At 45.7% G+C, this 18,691-nt stretch overlaps 1 protein-coding gene across 1 annotated transcript; it reads right to left on the reverse strand.

The window, feature by feature from the left end:
* Nucleotides 1-25: 25 nt before the first annotated feature.
* On the reverse strand, nt 26-9,121 carry UTS2B (urotensin 2B). The gene is made up of 5 exons (XM_056498911.1): nt 8,960-9,121; nt 6,690-6,791; nt 3,811-3,848; nt 2,421-2,514; nt 26-658 (listed from the first exon to the last, which is right to left on the reverse strand). Exons 1-5 carry the CDS (start codon nt 9,081-9,083, stop codon nt 633-635), a joined length of 384 nt encoding a protein of 127 aa, XP_056354886.1. The 5' UTR covers nt 9,084-9,121; the 3' UTR covers nt 26-632.
* Nucleotides 9,122-18,691: the final 9,570 nt, after the last annotated feature.

Consider the following 18,691-nt stretch of genomic DNA (forward strand, 5'->3'; position numbering starts at 1 on the left):
CTAAGAAAGCAAACAACACCTGCTTCTGTGCAACAGAAACTCTTTATTGGAATGGTATCCAAAGGATCCAGAGCTCTGTGCCTGCCTCCCCTGTGCACGCTGTGGGACACGGCGAGGAGCAGCTCTGGCTCAGCACTCCAGCCCTGAGCCCTTCCCATCACAGCCAGCCTGCCTTCTTGTCCCAGCAGCGGCCACCAGGGCAGCACAGACCTGCTCAGGAGGCGACAGGAAACCCAGACACCACTGAGAGACACTTCTGCAGGTGTGGGCTGAGCCCCAAGCCCGGGAAGCTGAGTTAGTGTTCAGTGCCTCAGGGGAGCCGCTGAGAAGGGGGACAGTGTACAGTGAGAGCAGCCTGAATGGCACACACAGGACAGCACAGGAAATTGGGAAGCATCTTCTGAGTGGAAGAAGTGGCAGGCTAAACCTGGAGGAAAGGAGCAGTGCAGAGTGGCAGTGGGCTGCCAGCTCCTGTCACGGCCCCTGTTGGGCTTGGCTGTGGTGCAGTCATGGAGGATGGCTTCCAAACTAGCAGCACGATGAGGGGACAGAACAAACTCTTAACACGTTAATGCCCAGCAAGGCAGTTGGGGGGAAAGGGCTCATCTTCATCCTCCAGTCCTGACAAGACTTCAGATGCAGTATTTCCAAAAGCAGGCTGTGAAGGGATACAAAGGGAAGATGTCAGCATACAAGGGACTTTTCCCAGCTTCCCACTCTAACCCTGGAGAAGGTTTCAAAAGACCCATGTCTTGAGAGAGCTGGGACATGCAGCCAGTATTGCACTTTCAGGATACATCTCAATAACCAGCTTTGAGTTCATATCACACTTTTAGGGTTAGGGTTAGGGTTAGGGTTAGAAGTTAGAAGGTGTTAGGGTTAGAAGGTGTTTGTTTTAGCTGCTCATAGTGTAACATGGGGTCTAAAAGTTGTCTTCATGTAACTTGATTTAAAAGGTTTCCTTTTGTTCTACTTCAGCAATGTCAGGAACCAGCTTTTTTGTTCCCGTCTACTGGTCAGCAGTTTTGCTGCTTCAGAGGTGTGTGCAGAGGTTTTCACCTGTGGCTGACTGGAAGAGCAGGATACTTACTTGGAGAGATTGGATCCGGTTCTTACTTTTTTCAAACCCAGTAACTACCACTCTGTTACCAGCCATCCTCCAAATAACACTAATTTCTGTAGAATCTTCTAAGAAGACTAAATTAGGGAAGGATGTATGTTTTGGTATTGGAGAAAGGAGTTATATCAGAACCAGCATGAATCCCATGTGAGTGTCCTGTTATCAAGTATGAGAAGAGATTTATACCTGGTTTTTGAAAGCAGGATCTTGGAAGAAAACTCCTACTGAATCAGCAGTGCTCATGCTGAGACATGAGCTCCTCCCAGACTGGAAGGACTTTAGATGAAGACAAAGATTCCCTGCTTTCATTTCTGTCAGAATCTGATTTAAACCTGGCAACGGGAAGTAGTTTTATCTACATTAAACCTTCCAGACTGGTGGAGGCATGAATTACATTAGCCAAATTAATGACAGCCTCCAGGGGTGCTTAAAAATTGCATATTGCCTAAGGATCACCTAAGCATCTAAGCAAGCCTTGCACAAAGGGATTTTCTCTTGGCTGCCTGGCAGTTGCCAGCTTACACGTGCACAGAGCATGTGGGCTAGGGGCAGAACCAGCTCTTTTGTTTTTAGGCTAGATCTGTCATCAGGGACTTCTGGTTCCCAGCTGCTACTGCTTCGTGGAGGAATCCACTGAAAGGCAGGGTGAGCAGCATTGTGCATGTGCTTATGAGGGGCAGCTTCACTGGAGCACTGGTGCAATGTGCTCCTGAGCCACTGGATACAGACTGGACAAAGCTTGGAGACCAACTGGGGGCCATACCAGATCTTAGTTCCTGCATTCTTGGTTGATTTCCACATCCTTTTTAGCTGTTTTTCAGCAGCAGACAAGTGCTCCTTTTTTCCCTGTGGGGAGGCCCTGACCTTGGCAGAGGGGAATGCCTGCAGTCCACATGCCTCATTATGCCTCAGCAATTGCTTTGAGGCCAGAGCAAAGTGAGGGGTGCACTGTGGGGACGTGTTCACACAGAACTGCCCCTCCAGGGCAGGCACTCATGGCTCACATAAACCCACGTTCCCCTGTAAAAACAGGATGTGACACTGCCTGCCTCCATGAGCTCCTGGGTGTGCAGGCCTGGTGTATCTGCCTTGGTAGCAGACAGGGCTGGGGTACAAACCCTTCTCACCAGCTGCTAAACCAGCCAGCCATAAGAGAGGGCCAGGACTGCTCAAAAAGCTGCCAGCCAGCTGTTTTTCAGCATATTTGGGGCATGTTTACTGTGACTGCCTTTGTTGCACAAAGGCAGCCCTGGAAATGAGCATGGACAGGATGGCTGCAAGGCTCAAATTCAAAACCTACCGCGTTTTTTGGGCTGGGATGCTGAGAGACTTTCCAAGGCATAGGCCACCTCTGACCCATCCTCAGTCGAGAGCTGATCCTTCAACTTCTCCAGCTGTTTAAACAGAAACACAGCAGTAAACAAGGGCCCCATCACGAGGAGCTCCACAGAGGGCTGGGAAATGCAGGGCAAAGGAGCAACATGTAGGTTGGCTGGCAGCACCACTGGGAAGGATAGTGTTCCCTGGAGCAGGACCATTCCCAGAGGATCTGCCTCTGGAGCACTCACACCTCCTCAGACCCTCCTTCATTAAGCTGCTCGTTTGGTGGCAGTGCTGTGGGCATTCCCTGCTCTTTCCCTCCAGCCTAGGTGTGGAGAGCAGGCTGTGTACAAGGATGCTGCAGCACTAAGAGTCAGGACAGTGCTGGGGCAGGAATCTCCAGGCACCCAGACACTGCAGCAGAGGGCATCACTTCTCCATTGCCCTGACAGTTCTTGCTACCTTCCCTTGGTTGTAATGTGGACAGTCTGCTGCATTTCTTCATCTTTAGCTACTCTCTTCTTGTGGACTGATACAGCCATATCCCACCTTGTTCTGCAGAGCTGCTCTCAAAAAGTCAGAGCTTATGTCCCTCAGCCCTGGAGCAAGAGGCTAGTGTAGGACCTGGCAGCCTCCTGTCTGGCATGATGCACTGGGATTTTTCAGTCTGAAATGAAAAGTGCCATGTGGAACTTAGCAGGACCTCTAGCACATGTGCAAAAAGCTGGAACAGCTGGACCTGGCCTGAGAAGGGGAAAAAAGTCCTTCCACTGCTTGCAGGGTTTGGGGCACAGTGGGAGCCACACCAAGGTTGCTGCAGACCTTTCCCTGTTCTTGGGCAGTGGGTATAGGATGGGGACTCTATTTGTATGTGTGTGCTCTGAGCAGCCCAGCAGGGCTCTGACCTTGAGTAGGGCCACTCTTGCAAACAGATTCCAGAAAAAATTCTGGTTTGGGCAGGCAGTGGCTTTCCCTCCAACTTCAACCTGTTACCTGATGCAGCCAGCTCATACAATGCCTAGGAAGGCAGCATGACCTCCTCTTCCCATCCCTTTTCTCCTAGGGTGTTTTCCTTTGGTGCTTAATTCTTTCCTGGCTGGGTCTTTCACTGCTGACAGGGGCAGGAGCTGCTCAGTTTTCATTGCACCAGTTTAGAGCCCTGTTTTCTCTTTTGACCTTTTCCAGCTTGTGCAGATATTTACCCCATGTTCTGCTTTTCCCTTTTCTCAATCCATGCTTACTTTATAGCAGCAGGGGGAAGGGTAGCAGGATGCAAAGATGGAAAGATAGGGACAAGGACAGCTTACACAATTGTTTAACTACCCATGCAAGAACATGCATCTGTGTGTCACTGCATTTACTCCTCTCACCTCTTCAAGCTCTTCAAATTTCTTTGCTAGCTCCCAGTCTGCAAGAGGGGAGAAAGCAACATCAGTATCTGCATTGCTTCCTGAAGCTCAAATTAAAAACCATTTCTTCATTTGCCCTCTCCAGAGGTCAACAAGCAAATAATCTAGTTATCATTTAACTCCTGTTAGTGATCTTCAAATGAATGGCAGCAGAAACAGACAGAAAAGCAGGTTTTCTCCTGAATCCTGTGGGACCTTATTCTAATTCTCCTTTATGAGGAAGGCTTCTCACCTGCTCAGCAGGCCATAGGGGAATTGGCCCAATGAGGTCACTTACTGTGTGATACCAATTCAGATTAAACTCTTTGCTGCTTTTTAATTATTATCCTGCTAGTTGCAAATTTCTAATGCTGGCTTTTCTGTCACTGGCTTTTTTATGAAATCCCATTGCTTCCTTTAAGACTTGCTTATCCTCACATCACCCATGCAGGCAGAAGTCAGAAGGCACAAATTTAGCCTAGCATAACTTACTGATTTATAAGTCAGCAAAGATCCAGGCTGGCAAAGTGGAGCAACAGGAAAAGTCACATAGCAGTAAGTGCATGGATTCCACACTTCTAAACATTGGGGGAGCACGAGGACCTGGGGCCAGCCTCACAGATCAGACTTAGAGATCTCAAGGCTAATCAGTACTGTACTACTGTCAAAAAACTATGCAGGTGGATGAATGAACTGCCCATGCAGAAAGAGGGGAGAGTTAGGTGCCTAAGAACAGGATCTGAAACATCCAGCTGAACTGAGAAGAGCCTGGAATAGCAACAGGGAAAGCTGCAGGGGTGGGGAATTTCAGTCTCACTGCTCTTGAGAATTGAGGTACCTTATTCCAGGCCCACAATGATGTCAAAACCAGTTAATTTTTTAATAAGACAGATGAGGCTCAGTCTAAGTTCAGTGACTGGCTACAGTAGTTCTCCTGGCAGGGGAGTGATCAGCTGGTTTTAAGTGTTAGTTTGGGAAAAAATGCACTAAAATAAGCAGAAGAGCCAGGAAAGAGCTAAAGAATGTTTTTGCTGGGCCCCACAAGCAAACCAAAAAACAGCCCTGGAGCTGCCTCTTTTCTCTGTTCCTAACGTGGCAGCAGGCACTGGTCTGGATCATCAGGGGGATTTAAGACATAATTCCCCTTGATTTCAGATTTCAGATAAGACTTCAGCACACAGACATATTGCCAGACTAGAGCTTTTTTCTTTTTTTTTCTTGTCTTTTTTTTTTTTTTTTTTTTTTTCCCCTGAATGTTTGAAACTGACAGGAGGGTTCCAAGAAAGAGCTGACTGCCCTCTTGGTTTCTCCCTCAAGAAAGAACCAGTTTTGTTGAAAAATCCTGAATATTTTCTGGTATTCATCAGACAGTAAACGCAGCAGTTCCTAAGCAAATCCATTGCATCAGGTTTGATTTGAGAGATGAGATGGGGATGGGGATGGAATCAGAAGGTGTGGACTCTGTTCCTGGCACTATCAGCAATGACCTCAGGCAGATTCCTTGTAAGTATATCTTTTCAGACATACCTAGAGACAGACAGACCCTGGCATATCTATAAGTCAAAAGTGTCACTTAAGAATTATTATTATCATTTTTACCTCTTTCAGAGTTTCAAGTGCCTGTTTTGGCTTGATTTTTTGCAAACTGTAAGTTTGGCCAATGACTGCTATGAATGCAAAATGAACAGCAGTTGAAATTTGGAACAGATTATCTCAGACAGGAAGAAGGAAGTTAATTTATGGATGAAGCCTTGAGAAATGGCCTGCTGTAAATCCTCTGTCTGTGCTCTGCTCAGAGATTCATTATATTCAATTGTCTGGCATAAAATGCAGCCTTTCCTCTAGGAGTAATAAGTGCAATAATCCATAAACTTATCATAATGCATTGAATGCATCCCCTTTGCAAGAAGAATGCCTTTGTTAGTATAAGGGCTTGATTTATTCATGTTTATTTATTTGTCCCAGGCTTGTTTAACCACTGCCTTGCTGCACGAACAAGGGTATGGGGAAGAGCCCTGAGTGAGTTTGATAAATGGATTTTCATAACAAGGCTTCTGCTGGGCCCCTCTCAGCTGTTTTCACAGGGAAGGGCAGCTTCCTGCTCCGAGAGCACCACATCAGCCCAAACCCTCCCCTGGCTGCAGTGGCCGTGGGAATAGCTGACCTCTGAAATCCATTTGGTGCCTGTGATCACTGTGCCTGTCAGGGAAAGCCCAAGTTTCTCTTCAGCAGGTCTGAGTTTAGCCACAGGAGGGTGGCTTTTAAATTTGGTGTCTGTTCAGAGAGCACAGACAGGAGGAGCCTCTCCCTGGCCCATCTTTGGTGGCTGTGTGGGAAAAGCCAGTTGTCTCAGTCTCTTCCAGCAGAAGCAAGGGCTTTGGTCCAGGCAGGAGCTCCCCCTCCCTTGTCCCAAACTGCACCTGACCCCAAGGGGTCTCACTGAAAATCTTGGTGAAATCCCCCTGCCCCAGATGATAACAAGATGCTGCTGTCTCTCAAAAGCACATGGGGCTGTGTGGGATGTGGGGAGAAAGATGTCTCCCAAAGCTGATCCATGCCCTGGCCAATGCACACAACATCTAAGGGAGATCAGAAAATTTTCTTGTTTTTACTTATGTACACACACATGACCTTGAGTGTCTGAGGATCTAGGGTTTTGGTGGCTTTACTCTGCACTGCAAAAGCAGGTCCCAGAGCCCCACGATGGAGAGCATCTGGAATGAACCACATGTAGGCACCATGCCGGGTGCTGCCTCCACTTCCTGAGCAGTTGGTGTTTCTGAAGAACCTGAGAAGCAGGTTCCTTGCATTCATGCAAACACAGAATCAAGAAGCAGAGATCTCCCCTCCCTTTCACTTACCAATATTTTCTGGCCTCCGCCATGCGAGTTTCTTATTAAGAAGCAGAGTCAGCAATGTGTCCTCGTGATTTGTGTCTTCTCTCTCTGGAAGCACTCGGTTCTCTGCAGCACATAAAACACATCTTTCTCAATCTCATCAAATTAAGAATCAATTAATCAATTGATGCAATTAATCTCTTAATCAAATTAAGAAGGATAAGAAGCGGAAGGAAAACGTTTCCTGTCAGCACTCATCAGGGTGGAAGGAGCTCAGTGGGAAAGGAAGGTGTGTGAGGGCAGAATAAATTGTCCAGGCAGTGAGGGCTGTGCAGTGGAAGGGTGTGGGATGGGGAGCCCTCCCTGCCAGCCCTGGCTGCTGGCCAGCCCCACTGCAGCCTCACCAGCACCACTGGCTGCAGAGAGCTGGAGACATCACCTTGATTTACACAGTCCGAGCTCTTCTGCAAGGTGGGTGGGGTGGGCGCCTCTGCAAAGCCCGACAGGAGCCCACAACATCCTCTCCTCAAAACTGCAGGAGCTCCCCTGCTCACCCCATGCACCTTCCCAGGCTGACAGAGGTGGGAAGTGCCTCCTCACAGGGCTGAGCTGTGGGTACCGCAGCTGGAAAGCTCTTCAGCCCCACAGCCCTTTCCTGAGCTCACTTGGCCTTGGGGCTGCTCTGATTGCCAGCAGCACTGAAGGATTCTTCCTGAACAGAGTTTGAGTGTGGAAGGACTTAAAGCAAGACCACGCAGAATTTTTCCAGGAAAAACCTCCCCAGGCTGCTGTCCTACAGCAATTTAGAGCTCTCTAAGAGGCCCCTTTAGGGCACTTTCTCAGTGGTTTTACTTTAGTGGTTATGGCTATGCCCTCAAATGAATGGTTGTGAAGGTCAAGGGTTCAGCAGAAACCAGCAGACACAGGAGATGGGGCTGCTCAGTGCCCTGAAAGCTCTGAGACCCTCCCAGCTCTGCTCAATGGATTTCCAGAGTCATCTGTGACTTCAATAATGCACAAATTTTTGAGAATGGCAGAGCAGGAGCCAGACTTTATAGGGAGAGTGGCCATTCAGAAGAATCTTTGGTCTGAACAGCCCTACCCCACACTCAGACCCTATAAAGCCCTAGAAGATTCCTATAGAATTCCATGGAAAATACTAAGAAATTATACAGAAAGGCTTTTTTCATCTTCTTCCAGAATATTTAGGACTTCAGCTCAATGCAGTCTCACACAGCTATCAGCCCCTCTGAGGGGATGAATGCAATTATTCTTGGTACACATGAAAAAAACGTTGTAGCAGACGAGCCTGAAGGATGCTCAAGAGTATGTGGGAATCAGCTCCATTAGCTAACATCACATAAATCTGCAGAAGCTGAGGGATGCTGGCCAAGGGATGGATGCTCCAAGTGTTTGGCCAGACCCAGCCCTGCCTCATGCTGCAGCTGAAGCCGCTGGTCCCGATTGCAATCTCTGGAAATAAACCCAGGGGAGCCAGCAGAGCGACCTGCAGCTAGCATGGAGTGCCATAAACCTCATTCCTAAGTATGAAGGACAGTTATAATTTTAAAATAGCTACTTTTAGTTTTTCGGGGGCTTTGCTACAGGGAAAAAAACCCCAACACTATAAACACTCCAGTAAAAGCTAAACAGAGAAGGATTTAGATAGAGTGGCCTGGGGAATGTTTTGGTTGTAATTACAAAAATAAATAGGTGATATAAGAGGAAAAATAATTTGGAAAGCAATGTTATTTTTAAGCCTATATTTAGCGGCGCTTTCTTTTTTTCCACTGCCAAGCCTCTTTACGAAACAGCACTAACGATTGACATCTCCCTGCAGTATAAATTCAAGTTAAGATTAATTTAAATTATGGGAGAAGTACATATAAAAAGAAGTTCTGTGAAGAAAAAAAAGTTCAACATCGCCGTACTACTGACATTTATGAGCTGTCAAATCTCGTATAGTACTTACTGGAATTGCTACTCTCTGATATATTAATTTTTTTTTTTTAAATTTTCTTATGGGAGAGAAAGAGCTACCCTTACCAGATTTCACCAGATCTGGTATTTTTGCTGATGAGCAGAAGGTGTCATACAGCCAGCTGCAGAGCAGAAGGACAGCTTTAGCTCATGATAACATGAACACTAGCACCCATGTTAACACATTGTTCAGAACAGCTCGAGGTTCATTTTGTTTTCTTTCCCAGACAAGTGAGTGTTGCATTGGCCATGGCAAGCAGCAAAGCAAAAAGATAACCACCTACCTGTGTCATGTAGCCTGCATTCCAGCTTACCTTGGAGTAAAAAAGGGTCTCCATGCGTGGATGGGACACACAGAGCCATGGTCAGGATGGTTAGCACTCCCAGACACAGCTGGGCAGACCACATCTTCTCCATGCTGCCAGCGCCCAAAAGCATCCTTCCTTCAGGCACGGTGGAGGACTCCAACGCTACCAGCGCCAGATGAGCTCACTTTTAAGAGGCAGTGGATGTGCCGTGATTGCAAATGGCCTTTGGAGGAGGGGAGAAAAATATCTCTTGAGATATAATTCAACCTGTCAATATGATTCACTCCGTTGGAAGTGGACAGAACAACCCAGTACCGTATGTCAGATGGAACCTGTTCAATATATCTCATATCAGACTGATCTAATGAATTCTGATGTTCCCATGGGCGCGCACTGTTCGCGCACGTTGATATACATTCCATACATACACACATTAAAAATACTTTTTCAGGGCTGCTGCTTTAACAGAGTTCAGGCATGAGGACTCCCACGTTAGCAAGGAAGATTTGTCTAATGTACAAGCTGCCATATTTTACCAGTTTGGACAGAATCAGGTTAATGGGGTTTTGTAATTTATCATCTCATTTCCTAGTGCCTATATTAATTAATGTGAGATATAATGAGTGCTGAAGTGGTGAGAAACAGAGGGGGAGAGCTCTTTTCATTTAACTGATTGGAGAATGTTGAGTGTGTCTTGCTCACTGTGACTTATGGCTTTGTCAACGGGAAAGGCATCACACCCTATTTTGGGATTATGTCTGAGTGGGGGAGTGCAGATTTGGCAGTAGGTATGGAATACGTCAAGGATGGGCAACAGTCTCGGGTTTTTTTTCTTGGGGAAAAAAAAGAAGTGGAAGGTCAGATGCTGGTTCTGGCTACACAGCCTTGTTTTATAATTTTAGAGCAAAGTATTAAGACACATTGCATATATTCCATGTCTTCTCAGGCCATCACTACTTTTTGGTTTGACTTCCATTTGTTGCCTATCCATCACTATTGATCAGGGACCTGTTACTACTTTTCCAAAACAAACTTACCAAGAAAAATATTGTAATAGTAACAGTGCTAGGCTTTGTTCTTCACTTCTCCTCTTCTTGCAGAACTGAATCATCTGTACTTGTCTTGGTTTAAGCCCAGCCAGGAACTAAGCAAGACAGAGCTGCCAGCTCACTCCCCCCGTGGTGGGATGAGGGAGAGGATCAGGGCAAGCTCTGATTTGTACATACACTCCTGGTGACTCACTGTGTGTGCTTTTTTGACACCACGTCATGCCAGATTACCCAAGATAGCTTCATCTGATGTACCTGCACTTCATCTCAACTAAAAGTATCATTTCCATGTTTGGGCTTTTGGCTTCAGGTCCCCAGCTCTCCATACAGCTTGTTCTGTGCCTTGGATAGGTATTGAATGACAAGCCTCTTAATAACCTTGTAATATTTTATTTTTTGATATATTATTAACAATAAGGGAGGGGGAGAGACTCAGATTTTTTGCAGGATATGCCTATAAAAATGAATGTTATGCTTCCATTAACAAAGAGTTCTCTAGTGAGAAAATATTCCAAAATTTAGTACAAACTAATGTAGTTTCCCTCAGACTTGTGAACTAGTGAACATCTATCTAAGTGCTCACCTTCTTCACAAAATTTTGTTTGGACTGAAGGACACCTGTGTCCTACTGGAACATTTTTCCAGCCACCTCTGTCTCCTTAAGGTGCCAGTTTCAAACTGGTCAGAGGTGAACAGCCCCCATGAAGCAGAGGCCATAACTTGATGAGCACCACTTTGCACAGGAGTCCAATCTAGAGAATAGCAGCTCTGACTCAAAACTATGAAGACTCAAAACTAGGGAAGGTCAAGTCTATTTTAATATAGTTCTAAATGGCTCAGTTTCAGTCTGTCTTGAGATCTGCTGTGAAGTCAACTTTGCCTGGATACAGAAGGTGAGTTTCTCAATCTCATCTAAATTTATACAAAATCCACAGATCTCTGTTTTTCCCTACCTTTGGATACTCATGGGCTATTGGCAGGCTCTTTCAGGAAGTTGAGCTATTCCTGGGATTTCCTCTTTCACTGTGGAGAAAATTCAGTTCTGGATCATTGCAACTGTTCAGCCCCCAAAGCAACTCATGTAAAGAGTGTGCCAGACCTTCCAAGTGATGGCTCTGGTGGAGGTGGGGAACTGCCATGCTGCATTTACATAAGAGAAGGAAAATGACTGGACACTGTGAGGAGCAGATGCTTTCGGGGGATGGGTTGGTGGAAAGAACCCTGGTAGTTGCTGCCAGGCACTAGTGGAATTTTTTTTATTTTTTGAAGTTAGGAGATAATTTATTTGCTCTGTTAAGCTTTGCTAAGGCTCCCACCTGGAAATTCCTTTCCTTTTACCCAATAAGTCCAGGTGCTAGAAATAATATTACATTTTATTGTTCTTATGTATTTTATTCTCCATAGGAAAACAATGTAGTCTCCACATTCTTTCTATTACTTCACTCACTGATAATGTCTGAAAACTGATAATGTCATTGATAATCATCCATTTATTTCTGGAGTCCAAGGGTAATGAGAACATGAAGATGTGAGCTCCATCTCTACCTCCCATGGTGCCAGTCTGTCCCTTCATGTAGAAGTTTCTCCTTCCACAAAGCTATGCAGACTTGCAGCAATAAAGATTTTCAGGTATGTTATATAAAATCCCAGTTTCTCCAAAGTTGTTTTGGTCTTTGCTGTTGGCTCTAGTGAAGGTAGAACTGCAGCCTCCAAATAACCTAACCTGAGTTTAATCCCAAAGCAGTAGCCCTGCTGTTCCACAGCAAGCCTCAGACAGATGGAATTCAGGGGGGAAGGGGGGTTGAGTGACGATGCAGGAGGCAGTGTTGAGCTGCTGAAAACAGGAGAACATAAAAAGGCTACTTTCCAGAGCCAGCTTGGAGTGGCAGCTTTCCAGACCATTTTGTATGCTGTACATTTGGGGTTTGGAGAAAAAAAAAAAAAACAAAAACCCAAACAATATTCTCTCTTTTTCAGAGCTTACTGAGAGCACATAAAACATCACATGCACCATGTATTTCAGCTGAACCTCATCAGCATCCACAGACTTTGTCATGGTCTTATGGACTCCACTTAACCATAGCTTGTTTCATCCCAAAGCAAACAACCTGCTGAGGTTGGACCTGTCAGGGAAGTGCCTTTACTTAAGGTGCTTAAGAAAGCACATATGAATGGTGCCACAATCTCTGCACTGAGTGTGGGAATTGGCTGCAAGTAGGTAGCCTCAGTGGTAGAGACAGGACATCACAGTGCATATGGTACATATGGAGAGATTCAGGTATCACTGCTTTCTTGCCTAGAATGATCCTAAAACTAAGATGAAGATGAGGAATAACAAAGAATTTTGGAAATGGGGAGTGGACATGCCTTGTAGAGGGGAAGACAAAATGGGGGACTGACAGTGCCAACAAATCAGGGAGAAGCTGGTGAGCATTTAGCAGGCAAGAAAAGAGAGCTGCTCTCATGGTGGGGGCAAAGTGAGCTTTGTACAGAATGTCAGAAAGACAGGAGTCATCCTGCTCTCCATCCTGGGCAGTGGCTGAGTGCTCCCACCTGTCCCATCCAGGCCTCTATCCCCTCTGTCCATTCACATGCACAAAAAACTGTTTCCATCTTCTGGAGCCAAGTCCTTCCTTTCTCCCATGGTGTCTGCCTTTCTTGCCTGCACACTTATTGCTGTGTATCTCCTCTGTCTACATTCCTACTGCATGTCTGCTCCTCTGGGTCTCCAACTGTGCTTTATCTGGTAGGAATGAGAGGAGAAGGTACTGAAATGCACCCTGTGCTCTTTAGCCTTCATCTCTTACACATTTAATGCCTGATTTTTCCTCTGACCAACTGCTGGAGCCAACCTGAGAGAACAGAGCCCACTCCAGAATGTTACTTAAAGCACCACTGGAAGGTGCTCAGCTATCCTGCTGATGTGTGGTGCAAAGTCCCAGTCAGAGCAACTTGACTGCAGAAAAGAATTAAAATATTGTTCTCATAAGCCAGGAGACAAACTCCCCTTGCAGCTTCCTGAGAGGAGGGAGATGTAGTTATAAAATGAGATTCTCTGTTCCTTAGGGGACTGTTAAAACCAGTCAATATTTATGAAGCTTTTAGCCTGACTCACTCAATTTGTTCCCCTTTCTATGTGCTTGTCTTTGGGGCTCAGCTGTTGCTTGGCCTGTTATTGATATAAAATTGGATGTTGTGGCTCAACTGTAGGCTTGCTCAGAGAAAGAAAAGGAAAAGGTCCAAGGCAGTGTGTAGAGCAGCTCAGCTGCCTCCTCACTGCAGGCATCCAAGGATCACACACAGAGGGAAGCAGCACCAGCTCACATCTGATGGGCATCGTACTAAAGAGAATCAGTTCCTTGAGGTTAAGGCTGTGAAGGGCAAGGAGTGAAGCTGGGCTGCCTGTCTGGCTTTCATTTCCAGTCCAGGTTTTGCAAGGAAATCATTCTACTTCTCAGAGAGGGAGCCAGCTCTAAAGCATTGCCCTGGAGTGAGGGGCTGAAAGAGTAAATTTGGACTCCAGAGATGTTGGATGTGGGAGGAGGCAGCCTATGGAGCAAACAGGGAGCAGAGGCAGTCATGCCCCAGTTCTCTTCTGCCTCTTAATCCTGAGCTGAAGCACCTCCTCCAGACTCAGCCTCCCTACTGACTGGAGGGATTTGGCTGAGGTTCCTGGCAGGGAGAGAAAGGCAATATGGAAACCTCTTCTGCTTTGAAATGTGCTGTGACTTGCTGGTCTCAAAGACACTTCCAGTGATGCTCCTGAATGGTAAATATTGGTGTGGCTCTGTAGGACTAATCTGACATCCCTGCCAGGAGAGTGTCCTGAAGAGGCATGATTGGGTATGACCTGGTTAAACCATCAGATTTACCCTGAGACTGATCCCTTTCTCTTCTGACTTGCCTTCTCCAAGCCCTGAGTTCATCCTGGATGATGAATGTAGCTTTTGCATGTATTACTTTGAGTAAAGACAAGGCTGGGTAATTTCCTGCTAAAAATACCAGTAAGGGCACTTTCAAGGTTGTGGAGGTCAACTCTATCTGCTAACAGTGCCAACTTTCACTGTCATTCCCCTTTCCCTCTCTTCCTGCTCTCAGTTACCATCTGGTGTTTTGGTTTATCAAAAAATGTTGCCCATTTTTTTGGAAACTGTCACTACAAGTCACCCAAGGGAGAGCTTGGAGCACACACAGTGTAGTGCTTTGGTGAAACTCATACAGATAATCTTAAACTTTGCATTTTGGAGAGCCTGTCTTCTTAGTTAGCTTTTCATTTTCACCCTGATCTACTGAGACACTGTGAGAATTTGGCACATGCATAAGGGTGTTTTGTTGAATGGACACCAATATTTTATAGCTGTAGACTTGCACATACAAAGCGACTTGAGATGAGGGTTCCAGCTGAGGCTGTAGGAACATATTCATGCCTCACCACCCTGATGCTTGGGAAGCAAAGCTGGCACAAGTGATAACACAGGAATTTTTTATTTTTACACTTTTATATATTTTAATCCAGAAGAGTAGGGGCAGGTGCAATCATATTAGGTGATTTTTTTTTTAGGTAGACCTAGAAATTTTTCTGAGTGTAATATAGATTCCCTCTTACAACATCAGTGTGTTGAGGTTTCATCCAGGTGGTAGTGGCTGTGAATATCTGAGAATGACCAAGGTGCTTCATCACTAGCTGCCACATTTGTTATGCTTCTTATGCCTCAATTGCCTGGGTTTGCAGGCAGGTCCCAGCAGCACACTAAGTGAATAACTTATTATTCTGGTTGGTTCTGTTCTTCTGACATAGGAGTAAGGAATGACACATTTAGCTACTTTCTTCTTCCCTCATCCACTGTGTAACACTTTTAATAATACTTACCTCTAAGTGAGATTTTTGAAAGGCATACCTCACTTCAGATTGCACTCTCTCAGAGTTTCAGATTGTTTACTCTCCAACTTGACAGTCAAGAAATTCCCTTGCTCTGTTGTGGCACAGCTCATGATTTTCTTAGAGCTCCTTGCTAAGTTACATGTAAGCACAAGTTATGTTTCCTCTCTGCTCATTCTTTGCAATCACCCCATTCATTACCCCTGGTGAGCTTTATAATACCTTAATCCTTGCAGGCTTCTGCTCTCCTTGCTCTTCAGGGAGCCTGAATTCCCACAGGCACCATTCAGCTACCTACGGAAATTACACACCTGCTTCTTGGCGCTCTTTGCCAATGCTGTAATGTTCGCTTCCCCTCATCCACCCCTTCTGGCACAGGATTTCAAACCTCTCTTGAAGTGTCTTTGCTTAGAAATGCAGAGAGGTTGATGTCTGAAGTGTTATTTTTTTCTCCTCTCTGTTTTTTCCCCTGCATCACTACATCACCAGCCTCCCTCCCCAGGAGGCCCTGCAGCATCCTTGCCCTGGGTGGGGGCTGGTCCTGTTTGAGCCCCCAAACCTTGATTTTTATTTATCACAGTGGGAAAACAATGCACTCACATCCTTTAGGCTTCCTGCAGATTGAATGTAGTCCTGCAGTGGGTTTTACAGTTTATACAGGAATTTAACTTTGGAGAGAAAATCCAGAGCCCATGTCCCCAGAAGGGTCACCTCCCTGGCATCAGTCACCACTGACATACTAATTTTGGACGTGGGCTTGTGCAGCACCTGATAGTATGAGAGATTTAGAACCATTTTCCCCCATCCCTTTGCATTAACCATTAATGGATGCACAAGCTCCTGCCTGTAGGATTATTATCCTCTGTGTCTATTTGGACAGCAGCCTCATCAGTTGGAAGTGAGATTCGTCGTCGTTAAGGAGACTTTAACAAAGGCTGTTCTGTCAAAAGTGAACATCTTGATGAGACTTAATTTATTTCACAGTTGTTGTTATCCTGTTGACCTCAAATGACAGCAGGAGACTTGGAGAGGTGCCCAGTTTATTTAAGAAACAAGTACAAAACAGTCTCTTCCTGCATGGAGAAAGATTTTAAAGCAATCTTAGCTCTGAGTGGCAATGCTCTGTCTGGCAGCTCCTGCTCATCAAAGCTCAAAGTGGCTTTTCTGAGGGCCAATCCAGGTTGTGTTAATTTTTTTCCTGTTTTTAAGCATCCCAGCCTCTCCTTCAAGCATCCTCTCAGGAGTGTTTTCAGTGCTGTGAAAGCTGGGAAAGTGTTGTGTAGTGTACCAGTATAAGTCTGGGTTTACTCCAGTGTTTAGGGGCAGATCAGATGCCTGGATGCAGGTAGGCAAAGTGCCCAGTGCTGGAGCTCCTGGTGTTTAGTGCTCGTGTGGTGGCACAGTCCAGCTGCAGTGCCATGTCTGAGCCCCTGCCCCAGCTGGAGCACACCCCTCACAGATGTGCCTGGTATGTGGGGTCTGCCATGGAGAGGGGCAGCTGGAAAGCAGAGCCAAACTGGGCACACAGTGCAAGGACAAGGATCCAGATTTGCAGGCTGCAGCCAGGAGAAGTCCACCAAGACACAAGGAGAAAAATCACAGGGGGAGGTGGTGTGATCTTTAGCTTTGGAGATTTTCAAACCTCACCTGGGGAAGGCAATGAGCAACCTCATCAGATTTTTAAGCCAGTCCTGCTCTGAGCAGGGGGTTGGACTAGTGCCCTGCAAAATCTCTTCTGAATGAAATTACTCCATGAGAAAAGAGTTAAAGTCAGATCAAATTCTGTTTTTTTAAGGGGAAACAATATGGACTTTTCTTCCAACAGAAGGTCCTGTGAGAATAAGTACCTGCTTTTATAAAAGACTGAAGTGTCATTGTCTTGTTATCTTTAATAAAAGGGAGCAGTTGCTTTTCCCAGCTTTATTTGGATTCACCTGCCCACTGCAACATGCACTACTTGTCAAGTTAGGTGCTGTACAGTTAGCACAGGAAAAGCTGATAACAGTCTCTCAGAACAAACACTTTTCATGCTTTTTGCCTAGAAGCTGCAGCTTGTAGACACAAGTGAGAGTTGGGAGGGTGATTTGTGAGCAACCACACTGAGGAGCCCTTTGAGGGAGGCTAAGATGTGATGCTGCTGCATTGCTAGCTTTATATCAGTAACTCATTCCCTGGTTCCTGTTAAATTCCTTCTCATCCTCAGTCCTGCTGTGGTCATTTTTGGATTCTCCATAATCATGTGATTCATGCCATCTTCCAATTTCAGAGACTTCATCTGAGAAATATCTCAAAAATCAAGCTAAAATGAAAGAGAAATCTGATGTCAAGAAGACAAAGAAAATACTTTGGTGTGTAATGCACTGCCTTAGGGAACAGGTTGACAGTGTTGACAGGGTTTTGCCTGCATTACCCTTCCCAGGAGCCTGCTCCAGCCTTTCTGTGCTCTGACAACTGAAGATGTTCTCTGCATTTCCAGCAGCAAGAACAAAGTGTTACTTAGTTTGTGTTCCTGTAGTTTCCTTAGGTCCTAGCAGAGCTTACCATCCACTGGCTATCATTGAGCTTCAGCAGACCTTGAAGAAAAATAAATATAGCTACAGGAAGACATAAGGAGCCCATAATTTGAGTATTAGAAACCTGAAATCAGGAACTGCTCTTCTGTGACTTTGAGCACTGGGTACCAGATCTCACTTTAGTGAAGTTAAAAACATGCAGGAAGACTCCAGGTCACTCATACCAGCAACCAAAGCCACATCAGCCCAACATGGAACCTCTTGAATGCAGTGCAGATTTATATTGCCAGTTTTGACCCTAGACAGAAAACTTAGTGTGATATAAATTCATTACTGAAGACTAGAACAAAGAGCTGCATGTGTGGGGTAAAGTGAATGACCATTGGGATGGACAGCTTTAAAGGTCTGTTCATAAATGTAGGGTCATAAAGTGACACTGTTGCATTAAAGCTGCTGTGTAAATGTGAATGCTTCAGGATTTCAGCTTTTGCTGCCCTGACTTGAATGCTTGATAATGAGAGAAGGACAGGACAAAACCATACTCTGGGCTTGGAAAGCTGTGACCTGGGTCAGATCAGTACATTCATTGCCTCTCCTCCTGTGTAGTCCTGGCTGGTTGGCCTCTTCTTTTGTCCTTACTTTTGTGACAATAAAAAATCCTACTAAGTGATCAAAAAGCTTGATTATGAAAAAGGTGAAGGATGTCCAGAGGAATATACTGAATTCAGTAATTTAGGAGAAACAAGAAATGGATTTTAGACCTGTCATTAGCTCAGAGCTGGCTGAAACCATGGGGATTATTTGCAAGAAGTCCAATTGCACTGCTTGTGTGGATGGCAGAGGAATTAGAAGGAGGAGCTGGGCTGAGCTGGGACTGTGACAGGAGATAATCTGTGTGCTGCCCCTTGGAGGGGAGAGACCCTGTGACTAATGCCCATCTGTGTGATCAGATGGAAAACCTGTGGAGTGGGGCTCAGCTGTGCACTGCTCACTCTCTAAGTGGGACTACATCCCTCTGGGGAGGAGGCCCATCAGCTCTGAGTGTGCCAGCACACACGACAGGCATACTAGGTGTGTGCAGTGTGAGAAGGGATCACAAATACACACAGTTCTGTGGCTTTTTCTGTGCAGGGCTAAGAAATTGAAGGGAAGGTGAAGGCAGTCTATGCATACCCACGTTGGGGTTGGTGAAGAACAGTTTGAAAGGGCAGACAGTTCCTAAATTTCAGGAAACAAGACTAGAAAATACAGGAGTAGCACAAGGCTAACCTTCTGGAAATAAATTCTTTTGGCCATT

The sequence above is a fragment of the Oenanthe melanoleuca genome, chromosome 9, assembly GCF_029582105.1.
Source record: "Oenanthe melanoleuca isolate GR-GAL-2019-014 chromosome 9, OMel1.0, whole genome shotgun sequence".
In the NCBI taxonomy this organism is placed as follows: Eukaryota; Metazoa; Chordata; class Aves; order Passeriformes; family Muscicapidae; genus Oenanthe; species Oenanthe melanoleuca.